This window comes from Numenius arquata, chromosome 12, assembly GCF_964106895.1.
Source record: "Numenius arquata chromosome 12, bNumArq3.hap1.1, whole genome shotgun sequence".
Lineage (NCBI taxonomy): Eukaryota > Metazoa > Chordata > Aves > Charadriiformes > Scolopacidae > Numenius > Numenius arquata.
Genome location: NC_133587.1, coordinates 30,816,594 through 30,838,909, shown reverse-complemented (window position 1 = coordinate 30,838,909; position 22,316 = coordinate 30,816,594). Strand labels below are relative to the sequence as shown.

At 37.6% G+C, this 22,316-nt stretch overlaps 1 protein-coding gene across 3 annotated transcripts in view; it reads left to right on the top strand.

The window, feature by feature from the left end:
* Positions 1-230: 230 nt before the first annotated feature.
* The window catches only part of CUL2 (cullin 2), a 51,586-nt gene continuing 29,500 nt past the window's right edge, over positions 231-22,316 (top strand). For 2 of the 3 annotated variants that reach the window (XM_074157737.1, XM_074157736.1), the window contains exons 1-6: positions 434-561; positions 3,597-3,735; positions 9,987-10,089; positions 12,060-12,154; positions 16,450-16,555; positions 21,311-21,393. In XM_074157737.1, the coding sequence (XP_074013838.1) occupies positions 3,617-3,735; positions 9,987-10,089; positions 12,060-12,154; positions 16,450-16,555; positions 21,311-21,393 (506 nt within the window). In that variant the 5' untranslated portion in view covers positions 434-561; positions 3,597-3,616. Of the gene's footprint in view, positions 350-433; positions 562-3,596; positions 3,736-9,986; positions 10,090-12,059; positions 12,155-16,449; positions 16,556-21,310; positions 21,394-22,316 lie in introns of those variants that run through there. The other variant, XM_074157738.1, reaches the window with a different exon arrangement.

Here is a 22,316-nt window from a genome sequence, read left to right as displayed (position 1 = left end):
TGCCCGCTCCCGCCCGGCCCGAAATGGAGTCCCGGGGGGCCCCGCCTCAAGCCGGAGGGCGCCGCGCAGGCGCGGACGAGGGAACGGTCGTCAATAGAGGTGCAACGCGTGCGCGGAAGGCCCAATGGCGCATGCGCCGTGAGGCCCCCGCGCCGACGCGCTGCGCGGAATTAAGGCCCCCCGCGCTTGCCGTAGAGTGGGCTGTACCAAGAGGTTCTCCTCAGGGTGGCGGGGGGGGGGAGGCGGTGTCGGAAAAGTGACGGTGCGCCGGGACCTGTGGGCCACCGCCCATCCTGTCGCCGGCGGGGCGACCGTGGGGGTGGCGGGGTGAGGCAAGCGACGCGGTGAGGTAAACGGTGAGGGAGGGTGGTGGCGGCGGCGGTAGCGGCCGCCGCGCCCCGTCCCCGGTAGTGGCGGCGCCGGGCTGAGGGGCGGGGCGCGAGCGGCTCGGGTAATGGCAGCGCTGTGAGAAGGGGAGCGGGGCAGGGACCGCGGCCGCAGGGCAGGGAGCGAAGGAGGCCAGCGGGTGGGCGTCGCTGACTCGGGCCTCCTTGCCGCCAGGTAACCGCCCTCACCGGGAGAGCCGCTGGGCTGAGGGGAGGGTGTCCGGCGGTCCCCGTCCTGTGGGTGGCCGGGCCGGGTGCGTGTGGGGGCGCTGAGGCCCTGCCTCCCGCCCGGGCCCGGGCGGGAGGCAGGGCCTCAGCGCCCCCACACGCACCCGGCCCGGCCCCGGGTGCTGCCCCGCGTCCTGCCCTTGCCCGCGGGGAGGGTGCGGTGCGGGTTCTCCGGCGGGGCCGGTCATTTCTTCGCCTCGCCTCCGCCGGGTTTCGCTCTTGTTTTTGCGGGGGGAGGGAAGGCGGGGTACGGTGGCAGGCAAGGCTGTGTACGCGGTTGAGGCGGGTAGTCCTGCCCTTGGCTGTTCACCCACCTACTAGCTTGTCGTGTTATTTCTTGGGATGGTTAAATAGGTTGGAAACTTGGGGAATGTTTTGACGCTGGCCGAAACCGCAGGTTTATTTGCGCGAGCAAACGTTTTCAGTGTGACAGCGGTGTGTTTTAAACAATGAGGTGATGGAAGCAATATTCTTTCGTTATTCTCTGTGTAAATAGGTTTCAACAGTATGTGCTTACCTTAAGGCTGTCAAAGAGGTATGGTTTCCCACCCCCTGAGTAGTATAAACCCTAGAGTAGATATTCTACTGCACTATAGTTTTTATGATGGAGGTTATATGCATCAGTATGAGATGTTTAATACTCTAAGCTGGTGAGCTTGTGCACAGCAGACACTGAAGCACAGCAAACCCCCAAAACCCCAGTGTCTTACAGAGAAAGTTATACTGCATTTGTTAACGTGTCTACAAAATGAGTCTAAATTCATATTGGCATGAAAGCTGTAAGAGAATGCCAAATAATAGTCAGCTCTGTCTTAAACTATTTAACCCTGGAATACCTTTGTGAGGATGTAGATACATAGCGCTTTACATTCTATTGGGTTTTGGGGGTACTAAACACAATGTTACTGATTCTGTGTGAGGTTTTGTGGGGAGGACATTTTCTTCACCTTTTCTTTCTCCCCTCAGTTTTGCTTATCTGTGAAGGGAATGGTTCTTTTACCTTGGAGATAAGAAGTGTGCTTCAGAGAGAGCAGCCGTATAATGTAACACCAAGTATGACTTCATTACCAAAAGAACTTGTTAGCGTTGCTAAAATGCTTGTGGACCGTGGTTATTTTTTTTCTTGGGGTCAGCTGAAAATACTCTTGTGTTTTCTAGAAGAAGAATAATATTAGAGCTTTTAGAAGACTACTGGTTGGTTTGGTTTTTGTTGGGTTTTTTGTTTGTTTGTTTGTTTTCCTGAAAGTGAGTTCTACTGCTGTTTACTTCTGCTGCGGTTCATGTTTCTCTGAAACATCCATCACTTCGTGTTTTTCAACTTACTTTCTTTGATGGATATCTGTTTCTTTTGTCAGTTCTCACTGATTTTCTATGTAGTAAGCTGCTACTGACATTGAAGATTTTTTTATTTCCAAAAGTGGTAATAGCCATGTTGCAAATATAGCAACTTAAATATTTGTTCTGAACTGAAAGTATTTATGCACAGTTTAGCAAGCTTTTAATTCTTAAACTAAAACCTAGGATAATACCACTTCCTCGATACTACTTAGTTGCTACTCAGTTTCTTTATGAAGTCAAAGCAAATGTGGGTTGGGTAATACATTGGTTACATTTTAAACGGAAGCTGTTGTGTTGCAGGTAGGGGAGAACAACCCTCTGCGGTTCCTGAATTAGCAGTTAAGCAGCTTGGTTAGTTAGTCAGGGTGGCATTTTGCATGCATGCAGTGTAAAAGTTGCATCTGGTTGTTTTTTGGTTTTGGGGTTTGTGTTTTTTTTGTTTGTTTGTTTGTTTGTTTTTTTCTCAAACTGAGAAGCTGTATACCCTGCAATTTAAGAGAACTAATCTGCCTGAGAAAAATTAAGAGGCACTAGTGGTTAAGGTAGTAAATCTGGTTGCTAAATGTGGTTATTTGTTGTTTTTTTTTTAACATGGCATTTGATTATTTTTTTTATAGAGGTGTGCCTCTTGTGCTAAAAGTCTATCACTAGTTTCTTTTTTCTATTCTGACCTAGAAAATTTGGGGAGACAAGAGTTACTTGTCAGTCTATTTTAAATGAAAATAGGAGTATTCTTTCCACTTTTTGTTTTAGTCTTACAATGTCATGTTTCTGAGTAAGAACTAGACTTGCTTTGTGCATGGAATATCACACATCAGGTCCTTTCTAGATTAGGTGCATAGGACAGAGAAAAACAGAAACAAAGAAGAGGCCTTCACAGTTGTGTCTCTCAGAACTGCTTTTTTTTTTTTTAAATTACCTTACTGTTTTCCCAGTTTTATTTCAGTAATTTAATATTTTTCATTCAATAAATGTCTTCCAGTATTTTTTTATATGAAATTACTAACACACCTTCTGTATTTTCAAGCCATGTCTTATTTGAAAGAATTCACTATTTGTCCTGCTGCATAATGCAATAAGCTGCACAAACTCTGCATAATGCCCTGTGTTTAGATGTGTTTTGTCTTTGTCATCCTGATCAAAGCTTTCTGGTTTTGTGGCTTTTTAAGTATAGCACCAAAAATGTCTCATGGAAGCTTGAGGTGAACATAGGCTACAAACTGATAGTAGTAATTTCAAATACCCTGGTAATATGTTCAGTGTGTTCCTGCTCAAAATTCTCTCAGATACAGCTGAAACAGCCTTTCCATAAAAGCTAGCGCACAAAGATTTACAGGAAAGTTTTTTTTCTTCATATAGCACTGTTAAATGGACAACTTGGTAAGGTGATGAACTTCATGATGCACGATGTTGTTAGATTAATTGGTGTTATGTTATAGGCTATTCATGTGACATTAATGTTCCCTTCCAAAATGTTAAAAATAAGGACTTGTAAGCTTGATTTGTGAGGGTGGGTGTTCTTCGCATTGCTGTATCATGGTGGTGCAACGTTTACAAAGTTTAAATTGAAAAATTCAAAGAAAATGTATTTTTTTTTTCTAAATGATTGTGCAATGTTTTCTGACATGTTTAATTCTTCTACAGATTAACACTAAAGCCCCACAATGTCCTTGAAACCACGAGTAGTTGACTTTGATGAAACATGGAACAAACTTCTAACAACAATTAAAGCTGTTGTTATGTTGGATTATGTTGAAAGAGCAACGTGGAATGATCGCTTCTCGTATCCTTTAAGTAAAAGTCTGACTTAATGTGTTTAGCACGGAGTAGGCCTGCATTATGTGACAATTTCAGTGGGCTCAATCAGAAACTTGTTGTAAGGTTGTATCTGTTACTAAGCCTGTGGGTCAGTGGGTACATTGAAAGGAATGGGGATTTCTGGGGAATTCTGCATATTTGGGAAGTATTCTATGTGAAAATCACCATAGTAATAAAAAGTAAGCCAGACTGAGTTTTAATCACTTTTAGTAGCTCTAATACTTAGCTTATGATATAGCTGCTCACAGAAATATGTGTATTGAATTTCCCCTGTTCTGATATTAAGTTTGCTTATATCAACTGCTTCTACAGTTTGCTGTATGCTTAAGTGTGTGTGTCGCAGGGGAAGCACCTAAGACAGAGAATGCGTATCTCTAAATTTGGAGGCCTGGGGGGTGGTGAGGTTGTTCTGTTTAGAGATGTCTCCCTCTTCTTTGCACTTCTAAGTGTACTGATGATTACCATATTAGATGTTTCTATAGCAAGGGTTTATAAAAAAAGCTTTCTTCCTTTCCCTCCATTGTTATTGCTTCTCTATTCCTGACAGTTAAGCTATGTTTCAAAATAATTACTCTTTCTAGCTGTGATCTATGGTCTTGCTGTTCAAGTCACAGCTGTTGTATATATTGTTGTAGCAAAAGGTTTGCTTTTTACATGTAAAATGGACTTGTAATTTTTTGCAAGATTTAAGTTTCAGTGAACTTCTTTTAAAAGAAATGTAGCTATTCTAACCCTGTGCCCTGTGTCTATGCATTCATTAGCCGTTACAGTGTGGTGAATAATTGGGAGAATTTTAGGAGGCTTTGCAGCTGTTCTGCAGCAGTTTGACTGAGTTTGGTTTAATTATAGGGGAGAAGAATTGCCTAGACTTATTTATTGATTTGTTAATTTTTCTGAGTGGAAAAAGAAGCTCCCAATAAGATTCTTATACGTAGACGTTTTAGCAACATAAACTTATTCTCTGTGCAGGAGCTAGACTCTAAAGTCTCTTTCTGAATGTGTTACAATTTCTCAGAATTGCTTGCTCATGTACCATTGTTTTGAATGTGTGCATGTGTATAAATACATAAAAGAAAAATACTTACTCATAGTCCTTGTGGAACCTTTTTCTATGGTGCAGTAATCTTTAAGGAGCTCTTTCATTTTAAAACTTTGTAATTAATTTCTGGGATTCTTTAACTTTTCTTGGAGTCAAGTTCAAGTGACTCCAGAATTTACAGACGTTTTGAATTAATTAGTTGTGCACTTACGTGCTGACAAATTGTGCGATAGTCATTCTTTCTAAGCAGCTTTTGAGAATTGTATATTTCAGTCTTCAACAAGTGATAAACTTCTGTAGCTTAAAGCTCTAAACATTTAAACAAAGGCACCTAAAATAGATTTAAATGTAAAATAATAATTGAATGAGAAGTTGGATTGATTCTTCTTGTCACACTGTTTCACTTAGAACTCTCTTTGTGGAGACCTTGTACACAAGTCTGCTCTTGATCCTTTTTTGGGATTTACTCCAGTTGATTGAACATCAGAAAGAGAACACTTATGAATAGCAGACTCAGGAAGCAGCCTTGGAGGAATCACTTGGCATGTAATTCTTAAGACCTGTACTTTCTATCATCTCTTAGTTACGTTTCTTGGAAAGTGGCACTATTAGTCCCTAATTTGGCACAGGCAAGAGCCTTTTGGCTTATTTTGTATGGCTGAATGGCCTGAGGAGCTTGTGACTTGTAACTTCCAGCTTAAATGTTGATTGTCTACTATTTCTGCTACCTTTAACCAAACTCTATGTTTTAACAGAAACCACTCGCTGAGTAGTCAACAACTTGGTGAAACTGGTAGTTCTATACAGCTGGTGTGTAAGGTTTTTCTCAAGTTTTAAATGCATAAAGAAAACTAATTTAATGATATATTTTAGGAGGATGTGGCGTTTAAAAAATACATGTTCTTCGTTAGCTTTTCATTCTCTGTTCAATTCAATTGCAGTAATCTGTTTCTAAACATCTACAGGATTTTTAAAGGAAATGTCATATTAACTCTTTTTCTTGCTGGTTAATAAGCACAATAAAAGGTGACAAATTATTTGATTAGTAGAAACGATATGGAAACAAAGGATAAGACAGAGCAAAGAATCATGACTTCAGTCTGCAGCAGTGTATTCTAAGAAGTATTTGCTTTCTCTTGTGCTGCTTGAGGCAGCTGCAATCACATGGTGTATGCAGACTAATAGTATTTTAGGTGAGAGAGACGTGTACTATGCATATTCTACTTCTAGAACTAATTTTTGCCTCACTACTTCTCCAGAGCTTGTTTGTCTTGAATATACTGTTTTCTTTATAACTCTGATGGTAATTTTATTGTTAAACATAGCTTGTCTTTAAATATAACTTATACCTCAAACTTGAAATGCTAGAATGGCAATGAGTTTGGAACCACAACCATGTAAGAAAAATCTTCTGGAAAAGATCACTTGAAAGACCATATGTCATTTTATTTTAAACTGTGAGTCGTCTCGAGCCACCTTTGACCTTCAGATTTCCTTTAAGGTTCTTTGCAGAAAGAAATGTTTCTGGAGTTGTTTCATTGTCTGGTAAATGAGTGACAGTTCCGTCTCTCTTTTTGATATATTATTTACAATAATTTAGTTATTGTGAATGCTTTATATAACTTTCAAGACTTTGCTTCTAACTCTTCAGTAGGCCAGGGAGTGCTCTTTAAGAGGCTGATCAAGCTTAATTAGAGAGTGGTAGTTCCTCTGTACTTTGATAACTACCTTTTACCAGTAGAATTTTTTTGAATGGGTAGAACATCAGGATTGTTATCTTGGGTTTTCCACCAGCCAAGTAAATAGAGTGAGCAGTACCCAGGGAGGAAGTAGCCGTACTGCAAACAGAATTATTTTAAAAGTACGCAACATGGCCACCTGCTTTTTTTTTTTCCATTTTTCTGCATGTTTGTTCTCCCTCCTCTAATCCCCTATTTTACAAGAATCCTATGATGAACCAGAAACTTGCAAACATGTATCTTTAGTATAAGAACCAACCCAAAGGGAAGGAAGAGTAAATAAAGTTCATATGATGGTGATTCTTATGACTGTGAGTCTTCAACTACTCTATGAATTTTGATTCTGCTGTAGAGGAAGACTGACGATCACAGAGATTTTCCAAAAGCTCTACTTCGGTCTTCTGGAGAAAATCTATTCCAAACCTTCTGTTAATATATGGCCTTAACTAGATGCTTTTTTTAACCCTGAGGACAATATTTGTGAGCGTTTATGATCTTGGATACAGTATTTTCTTATTGATGGTATTTTTTTTTCCTCTTAGTTTGGAATTGCATCTTTTTCCCATTGCTAGGTAATGCCCCTCAAATGGCAACTACTGGAGCACTTAAATTGCACAAGGCTTTTGATGTTCTTGTTCTCAACACAGAGTGAAGGCCCATAAGCAGCAGTTTGAACTTCCTTTGAACTTTCTTACCCCGCGGAACTGGAAGGACAGATGGCTTTCACCATTAAAGATAAATTATTGAATAGTAAAGGCTTCTTCCTGATCTTCTAAGGGAGAGCAGCACAGTAAAAATGTGCTTGAAGTTTATGGAGTAAAATACCAGTGATGATTAATGATTCATCTCCCCTGAAAGGGTTTGTTTGTTTGTTTGTTTGGGGGTTTTGTTCTTGGTTTGTGTCTTTTTTTTTTTTTTTTTTTTAAGAGACTCACACCACTTTGAATGCTCCACTTCAGTTTGGATTGTGGACTGCAAGATATAGTTAGATGAATAAACCTGTACAAATTGAGGAAGGATGTGAAGTTTCTGTAGCAAAGCTGCCCTGTAATGTATTTTTGAGACTCATGGCAGCTCTTTTTTGTAGAAATATGAGAAACTTGGTATCAAGCAAGTAGAATTTGGTGTTGATTTTTATCATTTGGTTGATATAGGAAAACATGTGAGGTGCCTGTGGAAGTACTGTGATTAAGCTGTTAGTTTAATTTCAGCAGGTATGCAAACTGAGTGTCATATGTCAAAAAAGAAGACTAGATTAAGCTTTCTTCATTTGCAAGAAAATTTGACTGTTTTCTAGAATAAGGAAAGGTGTGTTCGGAAGATGTGCATTTTCATGAAGGAGCACAGATACTGTTTTCATTCTTAAATAAGTTTATTACAACTAAGAAACTTGTTTACAACAGTCATGTCATCTGGACTCCTAACTGAAGCTTAGGGCACAGATGCTAGGTAATTCAGAGATATTTGCTGCTTGTCAGATAAGCTGCCATTATAATTTTCTTGTGCTGTTGTGAAGACTGTGTATTTCCTCTGACTTAGAAGTTTTTCTTGTAGGAGAGATCCGTTATAGTTTCTGTGATTCTAGGTAGTCTAGTTGTGGATCTAAAGAGATAAAAATAGTTATGTTCCTTGTTCTTGTGAGTAGCTTACAAAGATTTCTCATTCTGGAGTTTACTTTCTCAGAAATATCTTATTTGCATAGTGAAGATGCTTGTGATCTGAATGATATTGAGGATGCATTCAACTATGGACCATCCTTAGACTGACAAAATTTGTTGGGGAGGGATATGTAAAAACAAAACCAGAACCAAACAACAACAACAAAACCAAACAAAAAACAACCCCAAAACAAACACCCCCACCACCCCTGCAAACAAAAAATAAACAAACAAAAAACTCCAAAAGCCCCATTTGTTCATTACAATCTATTTGTAGAAAGAGAACTTTGCATTCTTCACTACTAATTTAATAATTTGGTTTGGTATTTTTTTGTTCATAATTTTGTAAGTTGGTGTAATGTAATGCTAGCTACTGTTACAAAGCAGTGAATATTGCCTGTTTTGTTTGTTAGGGTTTCCATTTAATGCTCTTGCCATTTTGAGGAGAGTTCTGGTAAAAATGATCTGTATGGATGAAATAACTGTACTCGAGATTAGACTCTGATTAGGCTCTCCTAGGTTCCAGTTGCCTAATAAAGGCTTTTTTCTGTTTAGTTGTCCTACATCAGTATCTCTTCTGAGTAGCATCAATATAAAAAATGAAACATGCTTTTTGGGAAGAACTGTGTGGTGAAAGTTCAGCACTGTTCTGTAGACTAAGCAGGTGACTTGTCAACTGTCCTTATGTCTTCTATGTCCTTTTACACAGGCATGTGCGTAAGTTAGACTACAGGAAAGCAGATCGTCTATCTTCCCTTAATTAAAGAGCTTACCTTAAAAAGTAATCTATCCTAAATCATTATTTCTAGCATGGCTGGTTTTATAAAGTGCCTAGACTTAGTAGGTAAGCATGATGTTTTAAATAATCTTTGCAGAACTAGTTTATTTCCCACAGTTGTTCACCTGAAGCTTAACTTAATCCATGCTTGACTTCTCTGAAAGCAAAGTTTTTAATCATACATTCTTTTCCTGACAAAGTATCAAGTATCTTTTTAAAAACTTGATATAAACCTTACAAATGAAAGGAGTAGCTCTGTAGGGTGCTTCAGGGACAAAACCGCCTTAAGGGTTTTAAATGTTTGCTGCTGCCCATTTAATGAGCAAGTATAACTGTTTAGTGTGGCTGTGATCTAAACACGATTACAGAAATGATAATAATGGTTAAAAATAAAGTTTTTGCATCCACACCACCATTGTGATGACTTGATTTCCAGTGTCCCACAAAATTGTTTTATCTGTGGAGTTGGAAGGAATATGCAGGGACAGTAAACTGTTTTGGACTTGGAGGAGGAAATCTTGAAGTCAGCTTCACTTCATGTTTACTGTGCTCCATACTTGGCTGATCACATTATTAACCTAATTAGTGCTTCTTTCCGTTACCCAAAAAGAGACTCATCGTTTAATATTGGCTGCAGATACAGAGGAAGCATTTTGGATGAAAGCTGCTTTTTCACTTTGAAATAATCATGTTAGTCATAGATGGCAAATAAGCGGTAGATGCTGTGTCAGCATGGGGCTGCCAGAAGTTCCAGGATCTTAGCTCTAACATGCCCTCACCTTCCACTACTTAAAATTTATTATTGATGCTGGAAACTTAGACTCTTCACAAATCAGGACTTATACTAACTTCAGAAAATGATCCATTTTATCTTTTGTGCTCAGCTATAAAAAAAAAAATAATCTAAAGTGTGCATATGGAAGAAAAACAGGTTCTGTAAATCTTAAATTTATTGATAAGTTTCATACTGTAAGCAGGTACAAACCTTAACTCTGAGCCCAGAGACATTTATGCTTTGTGTGTGGCCTATCCTGAACCTCTTGGTGAGAGACTTTATACTGAGACTAAAATTTTTTTGGAAAATCATGTGCGCCATTTGCACAAGGTAACCTATACAATTTCTGATGTACATGTAGGTATTGTTTGTCCTTTTTTTGACTCTGGGGGAGGTTTGTTTGTTTTATATGTATGAAAGTATGCAGATTTTATGAGACTAAATCACAGATGACAGAGTTCCAGAGACAGAACATATGTCTATATATCTGATACATGTAACATGTATCACACAAGACAATGTAGATGGATATATAGATATCTGTCTATATGTAACACAAAAGAAAGAGCTTTCTTGTTAAGCAAACAACTATAAAATTATAGTTTTATATAAAGGTTTATACAAATATATATAGGTTATATATATATAGGTTTAGAAAATATTAATTGGCTTGAAAAGTAAGTTCTTTCTTTTCTGTTGAATGCTTATAATCAAACAAGTTACAGAAATGTCTTCATTTTTCAAATGTGCTAGTGTTGGTCATTAGCCTTATGTTACAAAGTATCTACTCTGTTGTCTTGGAAACTGATTGTATATGCTCTACTAAAGAAAACTTCTGAAATATGTGGGAAATAAAGTAACGAAAATGCTTGGGAGGGGAGGAAGTAATGACAAATTAAGTGTTATGAAAAATAACAATACTTGTATACCTATATAGCTGTGAATTAACTTTTCTCTCATCATCTTAGACAGCTAATTTCAACAGAATCATGATTCATCATTTTGAATATATAGGTTGGATGAACAGTGTCTCCTTGTATTTCAGTAAAAAGAGAAGTAGATTTAAATAAGATGCCTACCTGTCTTTGGTGTCTGTATAGGGAATGAACAATTGCAAGTTCTGGATAGTACTGCTAAATGGCTTGATGCTATTTTCTGAGCTTAGCTATACCTGTGTATTTGACACGATAGACTGGGTGCCTTAATGGGTAGTTCCACGGGTTGCAGAGAGGATACGTCTAACGCTTTGGTAGACTAAATCAGTTCACTAAACTGGCAGATAACTCAGCCATAAAAGTTCTTCCTCATTTATTTAGTGAGCTGAATGAGCTCACTTAGGATCATCAGGCAGGTGCCAGCATAGTAGAAGCTCTAGGAAGTAGTGGAAAGCATAAATGTGTTTTTTAAATTGGCTATTCACCATTTGTCTTTGAAATAATGTTGGAAAACTTCATAAAATTCGTACTGCAGAAGAAGGCACTCTCAATTCTGTTCTGTCTACTAGCTTTCCTCTTTTACATTATTTCTGCTTAGACTTCTTTGCTGCTTGAGCCAGAGTTTAAAATTACGTACTGTAGAGAGAATTATGCTTGAATTCCTAGGATCTCATCCCCCTTCATGAATCATATTAATTTGTTTAAATTGTTGAACTTATTCCTTTGAAGTATGAATGTATTTTGAGAAGTTCAGTACATCAGCAACTTCTTAAATAATTCTCCTAATTTCCAAAAGATTTGGACCTAGATTTACAGAATTTAAGACATGTTTAAGTTTGCACATATCTGCACTTCGTTAAGCTTATTTTATTCCAGGATTCTTAGTAAGTACAAGGGCTTGTGTAACCAGTAAGGCATACTGATTTTAAGCAGTTATAGTTAGGCAACTCCTTCACTGTGCGTGTGGCTGCATGAATTTAAAATTGATTTGTGTCAGTGAGGGAATAGTTATGTGAATTATCCCACCAGTATGATGTGAGAATATGAACCATGCTTATTCAAGCAAGTGCTTCTGTTAAGACAAATAGAAAATAATGTTACAGAGATTGTTGCAATGACCAGAAAAGTAACAAATCTTCATACTACAGTTTTGGTAAGCCAGCCACAACACCTGAAGTTGGGGGGGTTTTTTTGCATTTAAAAAGAACAATGTTGTTTTTACACCAGTTCAAGTTCTAGAGGTAGTCTTAATTTTGAATCTGTGATTTTTATTAAAAAATTATAATCCTGTTATAACTTTCTATATATGTGTGTTATTTTCATACTAATTTTAGCGGGGGGTGTGTGTGTTATCTTCCTTCACAGAGAGTTCTGGAAGCTGAAGAACAAGTACTGGTTATGTATCACAGATACTGGGAAGAGTATAGCAAAGGGGCAGACTATATGGACTGTTTATACAGGTAAGCTTGTGCCAATTAGTTTTTACGCTTTTGAAATTTTTACAGTGATCTGCCGCCTAAGTCTAAGAATGTTGCTTGAAGAGAGCAATAGCTGAATATGGCCCAGGTCAATTTTGGAGAGAATATATTTACGGTAGCAGAACATGACAAAAAAGGAATAATGCTCCAACAGGTTTTTCTGTGCACTGCTCCTTACCGCTGGAGTAATTAGCTAAGATGATTCTTACTGTTCTTTCATTACTAATATAGTCTACGTCTGTTTAATGTGTATGAATCTCACTGATTCTGCTTTGTGTAACAGTTTTTCTGAGTGCTTGAGTGCTTCTGATCATAAACCAACAAATTAAAATACTTCTCCAGCAGTGTGAAACTGATTTGGTTTTTTGTTTTTTTTTAATAATAATAAATGAGCTGGGGCATTTTTTTTCCCTGACAGTTGTTATGCACACGAACCAACCTGTAAATATATATAAGCTCAGTAGAGTGGTATTCATATATCAGTGAAGCCAAGTTCTTAAACTCTGAAGTTATTTCATGCCAGCTCTGCCCATTCTAACTCTTCTTCCTGCTTTGCATATGGTGTTTGGTTCAGAAAATGTACTTTTTAGGTATTCTGTTGGAAATAATTTAACCTCAAAGTTATATCTTCTTTCTTTGTGTTGGAATTCTGAGTTTTGTCATATACTATCTTTTGAAAGTCCCTAAAGAGTATGACTTCAATAATAAAATGTACATTGTAGCGCAAACTAAAAGAACCTCACATGAAAGCAAGAAATAAATTAGTGCTTGATTAGTAGAGTCACAATGACTTTTGTGCATTAGAAACATTTCATTATGTGTTACATCACTTTTTTGTTTTTTGAGAGAATGTTTTGGGTGAAAGTACTTCCGAAGACCATAAGAAGGTGTCCTGGTTTTTATAAAGCTGTTGGAGTTCTTTTCCTACTTGCATGCCTGTTCTCAAAAAAGTACCATAATTTAGTTCACTCTGTTGTATCCCAGGATCTAATTTGTGTAATTCTTCCACCAGTGAAAACTGACTAGTCTTTACAGCTAGTAACCATAATATTATTTTTAAATCGATTCCTCTAAAATTTAAATAGGCTCATATCTCTGCTCTTAATCCTTCTACCCTAATAGGTAATATTTGAAATACTACTAAAATGTAAACACTATACTTTTGAACACTATATAAAACACGAGACCAACCATGTGACTGGCAATACAGTCAAATGATTTCTTTTTTTGTTGTTGGGTTCTGCTAGACTCGAGTGCTGTTTTGGGGATCAGAATAGCAGTATGACTCTGTGTAGAAGGAGGGGAAGAGTGGTTACTCAAAAGTTTTTTCTTATCTTTGGAGATCTTTCAGAGGAGGAAAAAATTGGAATAGAGGGTGTTTACCCTTTTTGTTTAAAAAAGTTTGGTACTTGTAGAAATACATATATAACCACGTGTTGTTTTATGCTGTCATGTCATGGACAGACAAAGAATTAAAGGAGGTAAATTTTTTTGCCTTTATTGTGGAGAACATAAGAAAATAACCAGCAACTGACTCGAGACAGGTACACTCTTAGGTTTATTACATTCAAGCTAAATTTCACAATGTCTATTCTGCCAACACTAGTATTTGTTTCTTATCCAGCAATGTGTAATCCAAACTACCAAAAACAAATAAAACATTAAAAGGAAAAAAATACACATCTGATCCTTCTGACAAATCTTTGCAAAGTCTGTCCCCACAAGGACGCTGTGGGCTACTGAGATTGGAAACGTAACTTTGGGAATGTGGTCACTGGTCTAGAATAGTAATCTGTGTTTAGATTATTGTCCTTGGTTGATCTAAAAGTACCAAATATGTGAAAATTACAAGGTAACCTGTCCCAAGCTACCGTTCTAATTGTTAAATTAGTTTTTGGAAGTTTTGTGGGTGTGGTTTTTTTTTTTTTGCTAAATTCCTTGTAAACCAACGTATCCTTTTATTTTCTGAATTACCAAGTCCTTTATATCTGAAAAAAAATGTCCACAAAAATATATATGTATAAAAAATTTTCCTGATATTGTTAATTTAGATGGAACACTGTCTTTCAGTATTCTGCTGTAAGGTAGGTATTTGTTTTGAATGAATCTTGTAACACAATTCTAAATTCTGAACTTTTTAACCTCTTCCTGGAGTGGAGGCTTGGTGGGTGTGTTTTCAGGTTTAGGTACCAAAAGGTATATTGCTTTGCTAATACCACAAAAGGAAACAAAACTCAATTTTCTCATCTTGTTTGCCATTTTCCTCATCAGACAGTAAACAATAAGCCTGCACAAGTGCACTCTCAAGTAATAGGGCCTGAGCTGTGTGATCCGGTATTCAAAATTTTCAACTGAAAGTTTATCTCAATAGTAACAAGAGTCTGTGGGTGATTTCTGGTATTATCAATTTATGGCCAATCGTTATCTCTGCATTAAGTTACAGATGAACCTTATGGATTGTCTTCTGAAAGTGAGAAATACAGATGAAGTATTTGAAGTAGTTATTCAAGGTGAAAAGTTATTTATGACTTCAGTGGAGAAGTTGATTTGAGTTTATGCTGTTTGCACATCATTTGCAGTTGTTTGCTTGTGCTTGGTTCTGGAAGTTGATGGTAGAAGTAGGGGAGGGGGAAAGGAAATGTGGGCAAATGGAGTTTTGGTTTTGAGGCAAAGTGTGTGGAAGCTCTTGCCATGAGCGGTTCTGCCTGCCTGCTTCTTGCCACCCCTTTTTGCTTGAATTGGGTAGGTTTTTGCAGAGGTACCTGATCTAGGTTAAACTTGATTTATTTTCTTGTTGCTACATTGGTCTTAAGATGGTTCAGATGCCCAATCTGGATTTGTTGAGAAGCCATGTACTGATGGAAGAGAGAAGGTGTGCATGAGGAGACTGTAGGGCTTTCCTTCTTAGCAAGCTTAACAGGAAAAAGCAGAATGGCAGCTGCTGGCTTTGTTCACGTGGGGAGGGTGGGAAGTATCATCAAGGAGCATCCCTGCTTAAGGCTTGTGTTCCAACTATTCTGGATGTCCACACAAGTTTTATATGAATTGTTGGGCCTCTACGCAGACTTGCCTCTACTTTACTCTTTCACTTTTACTCTGGAGTCTGAAAGTAGGTTAGGCTGCTGTTTGTCACCACTGCAGTATCACAAGTCTTCCTCCTTTGGACTCTGTGGTGTCCTAAATTCTTTCAAGTTCACAGGTTTCCATAGTGTGTTTCTCCTTTTCTTCTTTGCTTGTTGCTTGCCTTCCTGCCCAAAGTGTTCAGACATCACGAAGCTGGTGCAGCCTCTGAAGCCTGAATCTCTTCAAGTGTTTCAGTAATCTGGCTGTCTTCAGTGTCAGAAACTGGGTGTCTCAAACTGCTATCTGGATCGGAATTTAAAAAAATTAAAAAATTAGTTACCTCATTTAAGCACTAATGTAACAAATATTATAAGTGTAGTTAAGGAAAGATATTAGAAATAGTTTTCCCAGTTATCCGGGAAATAGCTGAGAAAGGTTCAGTTTAAAAATGTTACTGTATTTCTTTTAAGGGAATACTGAGAATTTAGAAAGATGTTTTGTCAGGTCTTGTGCAGAAACCATTTATATTCTTTATAAAAAGTATGTATACAACAGTAAATACTAAATATGAAAATAAGAATATTTATAACATTTATTCTTTATAACTGTTAATTAAAATAATTTCTGCAAATTCTTCTCTTACCCTTAAAATTTGTAGTACAGCTGTTTGCTAGTTGTCATGACCTGAGTAAGGGAACATAACTGACAAAATTGTCCCTGTGAAAATTGAAGCTATTTTGTGTTTTAGTCTGAGAAATGCAAAATAATAAACAGTACAGGTAGAAGAACATACATTTTAATTAAAAATATCTGATACTCAGGAATGGTTTTCTATCATTAAAAATAAATTATCACTCTAATACTAGTCAACTGCTTAGAATTTAGCAGTTATTTTGCATATGTATGTATGAGTAATATGACTGTATGTTGAAAGGTTGGATATTTAAACAAGTATATCACACACCAAGAAAATTCTGACAGTGATAAATCTGGCTACTGTTTGATATCTCAGTTATGAACACTGTACTGTTTTAATATGTGTAAGGTCTTTTAAATGGAAGAAACTTATATTTTAAGAATTTCCTACAGATAGCAATGGCATTGGTTAAAAGATGGTGTGTTTTGTGATGTGGAAGACATTCCACAATTCCAAATTTATTAAAAAAAACCCAACACTTTTGCCTGTTTTGATTAGAGTATTTTTATTTCTATAGGTACCTCAACACACAGTTTATTAAGAAGAACAAATTGACTGAAGCTGATCTTCAGTATGGTTATGGAGGAGTGGATATGAATGAACCATTGATGGAGATAGGAGAGGTAGGTATCTCTGAAAGTGTGAGTGGATATAAACTATGTTCAGAAGCGCCTGAAGTTTAGCTTTGTCCTTTTACATGTGGACTTTTCCGTGTCACAGAATCTGAGTAGTTAAATATGGTAGAAGATGTAAGCACCCTTTGTAAAATGAGATTATGATTCTGATGTAGAAAAATACAGTGATCTAGAGGGGTAAAAAATGGCAAATATGAAAACTATTGGAGAACTTGAGTTTAAAATATGGTAATAGATAACTGCAAAAAAGCTTTATTTTATTAAATGACACTACTAGCTAGAAAATATTTTGAAGAAGCAGTATTTTTGGTTTTGGAAACCCTTGAAATACTACTTTTAGGCTTCTATTTCTTGATGTCACAAAGTATAACAGCTTTTCTGAGATTAGCCTGTACATCTTATTTTCTAATGCAAGCTGTTTTGTACTTCTGTTGTAGCAACTCGGATAGAGATTTTGAAAGAAAAGTAGACATTCTGCACTCAAAAGTATCATGTAGGGAGGGCTTATCTTTAAAAGATAAAAAAATTTGGTGCAAGCAGCCGGGTGTTGACACAGTTACTAAGTTAAGTTGGAGAGGTTGAGAGTAACTTTTAAGTACCCTTAAAATGAAAAAAATTGTAATCAGTAGGACTACATTCTGAAATAGCACCCTGTGCACTTCAGCTATGTAGAAGTGAAGTATACGTTGTTTCTGTTACTTCATGGCTACTCTTACCATGACACATAAGAAAGTAAAATGGAAAGACAATTTTACAGTAAAAAAAAAAAAAATTTCTTCCAACAAAGTGTTTCAGTATGTCTTTAAGAAGATTTTGAAAACACCTTTTCAGCCTGAATCAGAACAAAACTACAATCCTGAATATAGTTGAGTAGAAACTTTTCTTTTGAATGCTTGTCTGTGTATCTGTTTGCTTTGTGTCTGTATGTATACACACTGGTAGCTGGAGAAGTCATTTTATTCTGTCATGATCTGTAGTGGTGTATTGTTTTTCTCCTTTCCTCTCTACATTTGCCTTTTTCTCTAAAGGGGAAGGGAACACTTCTCTTCCAGTTTGGAAAGCCAGAGAAAACACTTTTTATTTTTTATAATTAATAACAGCTTGACCTGTCAGTGATTACTGTTCTAGCTTGTTGATTTCATTGTTTTAAGTAGGAGATCTCTTCTGTCCTTAATGAAGAGTAAGGAGAGATTGTGATGCACGAAGAAGCACCTTCTGTGCTTCTGACCTAGCTACCCAGCTGATGAAGACAGTACTGCCAGCTGAAATCGCTAATCCTCTGGCAGGTCGGGGATGGGCTGAAAAAAACACCAGAAACGTGATGTACTTTAAGTCAAGGCAATTAGGGAAAGGAAATTCTTCTCTTGCCTACCTGTGTTGTCTCCAAGGCTTGCTATTCAGTGGCATTTGTAAAGGCTTACGAGAGCTTGGAAGTGCATATTGCTATACTGTTTGTGGTATCTTCAAAATGGCATAAATGTTAGTCCTCATTTCCTCAGACTGAGATTTAGCCGAGTCTGTTACCACTGTTTTCGAGGTGGTCCTTGCTTTGTGTTAATGACTGTTGGTTCAGCTGCTTTGGGGCTGGGCTTGTTCTTGGGCCTGGGTGATGCTGATGTATTAATGAATTCTCCCCCTGTTTGTGTGCTACTTCATTCTGAGGTATCACCCAAAGGATGTTAGTGGCAACTTTTGTCCATAGCTTTCTGCCCTATGATATGTTTACTAAAGAAGAACAAACAGCTGACCTGATAATTCAGCTTTTTTTGAGTATTCTGTTTTCCTCATGTTTATGGAATCGTATGCAAGGTGAAAGGACAATGACGCATACTTTTCTTCAAGCTTCCCAGCAGTTATTCATAGGATGGTACATCCCTACCTCATCATTTGGGCAGGTTATGGGCAGGGTCAATATTCTTAAACTACAGCTGGCAGCCTTTGGTTTTTGTTGAAGATGTTTGGATGATGGCGTCTAGAACTCTACTAATGAGTTTTTCATTACCTCACTCCCCAAGACTCCTTCCAAATACTGTCTTTGTAATCTGTAGTATCAGAAGGTAAATTTTGGATCTTGAGGCAGTAAAGTTAATCTCTGTTAATTACTGGTGTAGGATTAAGTTTATGGCAGTTACTCTTTTGTTCTGAAAAGGAGTGGAGACTTGAGTCCTACACTTAAGTAGTTTAATGCATTAAATTGCAGCACTGTTTTTGGTGAATTCATTGTCCCAGAAAGAAAAGTTGTTCACATTTCTTGACCTATAAGGCACTCACCAAGTTTATCAAGTCTCTGTTTTGAAAGCATTTTCTCTTTCGTTACGATTCCAATTTAGGATTCTATCTTTTATTCTTTGGATTGCACTAGGGGCTTTGACAAAAGTCTTTATTTCAGTTGTTCATCACTTTAGAATGGAAGGAATTATCCATTTTTAGATGACTGAGATGATCTGTCCTTTATTTACTCAAGAGCAAATGTGCTTATTTTATATATAGTTCTTTTCAGTCTCAGCATGAAGTTACAGAAATAATGCCCAGTATTTGTAGAAGCAGAACTGTACTCTCTACTGAAGTTTCTGTCTCAGCATCATTCCTGTGTGCTAATGAAACTTTGGGAGCTTTTCAGTAATCTTAAACGAGTACCTGCTTGCTTAGTTCCTCTGTGGTGTCTAACAGTAGAGACCGGACGTGCGTATGTGATGTGTATGGGCAGGGCTTCAAAAGGTTTATCATCTTGATAAGTGTTCCAGACATTCAGTAATTGTTGTACTAGGAAAAATACAGGATGAGATCGGTTGATGAAAGTAATCTGCCAGTGCTTGCAAGAGATTTTTTTTTTTTTTTTTTTTTCTGGCCTTATATTATGAATGCATGGTGAAGGATACTGCTTTTCTGAGGTGAGCTTCTGTCACCAATTTGACTTCTCAGTTTTCAGTGACTCTATGGGAGCCCTGAGCTAGAAGGTAGTTAAGATGTGCCTTCTGGGTTTTTTTTCCCCAATCATGGGGCAACAGATTCTAGAAAATGGAGGAAACTGCCATATTCTGTATTTTCAATCTACCTGGAGAAGTGAGATCAGTCCATCTCTGCAAGGAGAAAAAAGTCTCTTGAACTAATAGATCAAACTGCTGGATTGACCTGTCTGTAGTTTACTTGACAAGAAAATTCAACAGGCAACTTGAAGCTGTTTCGAATTGTTAGATCACATGTGAGACTGCATTTCAGAGATCACATTGCAGAATAGAGTCACCCGAGGTCATCTCCTTCACCTCATGGTCACAAAATGTCAGTCCTTTTTTTTCTTTTTTTTCCTCCAGAACTAGCTTCTTTCAGCATTCTTGGCTGGATGAGTTCCTGATGTCTTAGGGAAACTGGTTTCCTCTAACTGTTCTACTACTCTCCAGAAGGCAAGACAGTGAAAATCACTCCTGAGACAACTTTGATTTCAAAACATTATCTGTCTTTCGATTTACAAGCAAACCTTTACCTCTTCTTTTGAACCTGCTATTGATGCAGTTGGGTCAGCATTATCTCCCAGACTTCTGTACCCTGAACAACAGCATGGGTGCTGGATAGGTGTGACAGAGCAAGTTCATTTGTCTGCTCTTTAAAAGGAAGATTTATTCCACAAAGTGGGTCAGATCGGATACCCAGTCGGTAGCCAGATGCATACGTTCAGTTAAGACATACCTGACCAATATTTTAATTTTTACAGCTAAGGACTTGTGAGTTGTGTCAAAGTTTTCTTAGGAGCAATATTCCCTCTGTCCTCATTGATTTTGGACATCTCATTTTTTCCCAGTCTGCTACTCTCTGGTAGGTGTCTTTAGACATCTCAAATGTGGGTGGGTGTTCCCCCCATATGAGGGATCACATGATCCCCTTTGGGCTTTAAATCTGATATTGACTTATGTGTAAAAACTCCTTGAATGATTGCAGTTGTGTTTTTAAAAATGGTATGTTTGGGGAGAAGTTACTTAATCCACAAGAGTTTGAGATATTTGAGTCCGTTTGACCAATCCCTCTAATGATATATTAGGAATAAGGTGACACTATTTTAATTTTATTTGCCAAATATTAGCTTGCCAGTGACTTAAGCTGTATGCATCTTAGTTTGGAGATGCTCTGTGTGTTGGATCCAAGGGTTCTGTATCCTTGACTCTGATCTCTGACAAATTGGTCAAGAGACGTTCCCTTTTGTCAGCTGAAGTTTATTTTGCTATCATTTTTAGAAATACTGGTGTCTGTACACATTCAAACACTTCAGGCAGAAAGGCTTGTTACCTGCCTGTTACTGTGTGGATGTTTTGTTTATACGTACACTCAAAACTTGCCCTCATAACCCACTTGCCTTAGGGTCCTTATGTGCATTTGAGAATTCTTGAGAGAGTGGAACCAAGGAATAAATCAGTCCTATTAGATGTGTAAGAAGCAAACAGACTGGGAAACATGCATTCAGACATTGCCTTTCTAGAAATTCTGTGTGTGACACTGCTAGTGTACAGATCTGTGTGGTCTTCATCCAAATGCAGTCAGATGTTCTAGAAGAAAAATGGTTAAATAATACATTAGTATGTTGACAAATGGGGGAGGGGGAGGGGAACAAAAGAATTTAAAAAGGAGAAAGAAGAGGGTATCTGACAATTTCATTCTTAAAATACTGAATGGGGAATTGCATCATCTTTGGACTTGTTTTGGGGTTTTTTTTGTTATTCTTTATTGATGTAAACTTGTGTTGTGTCCTGACAGCTAGCTCTTGATATGTGGAGAAAATTAATGATTGAGCCACTGCAGGCCATCCTTATTCGGATGCTCCTCCGAGAAATAAAAAAGTGAGTGCTTGATTATTTTTTGCTTTTACACAATGTGGGGCTATTGCACTTTATACTTTGAAAAGTCTGGGGACTTTGACCAAATTCTTTCATGAGGTAGCTTCTTACCTGGTGATGATGTTCTATCAGCTTTTCCCATTGTAGCTATGTATTTGTGGTTTGCATGCCAGGAAGACTAAAATTCTGTGTTTCTGTTGTTGAGTGACTTCACTTAACATTCTTGGTGCTTTACTTGAATGAAATGGAAATAATTTTTTTTTTTTCACTCTGAGTGAATTTATTTATTTCTGAATACCTTTGTTACTTTTAGACACAGGCCCTGGTAGTTACAGGGGTTGGGACTTTTTAAGTTTTGATTTTAAACCTTTATACTGTTTAACTCCTAAAGGATCTTTTTATTTATGAATAAACAGAAATTTTGAAATATACTATAGACCTTGGGTGTAGTTGTAAGTTCCCTCAGTTTCTACACTTTTACTGCTGTTTAGGGTACCTCTGGAGTTGTGTAATGACGGGGTTTTTTTAAAAGTGATTGCATGCCTGACTCGCATGACCGGGCTAGTGTAGGTAAACTGAGAGTGAGGTAATTTGGCTGACTGAGGTTCCTTGGACATGCAGTTGATCAGAAAAAAACTGTATTTATAAGGCATTTAAAAACTGATTATAATGTTATAATTTCATTTTTCCTTCCTGAATTGTGTTTCTGATGAGTAAGTAACTGATGTGATGTCCCTCTCAGGTTGTATTTCTGAAGCCAGGAAGTCTTTATTTGCTTTCAGTTATTGAACCATGCTTCTTTGTAACCAATGCTAATATTGCTTTATCCATATGTTTACTATAACAGTTTATTTTTACTAAATGAAGGTTGCCTAATTTATGGTGAAGAAGATTCCGTTTGTCACATTAAGCACAGTGACACCGAA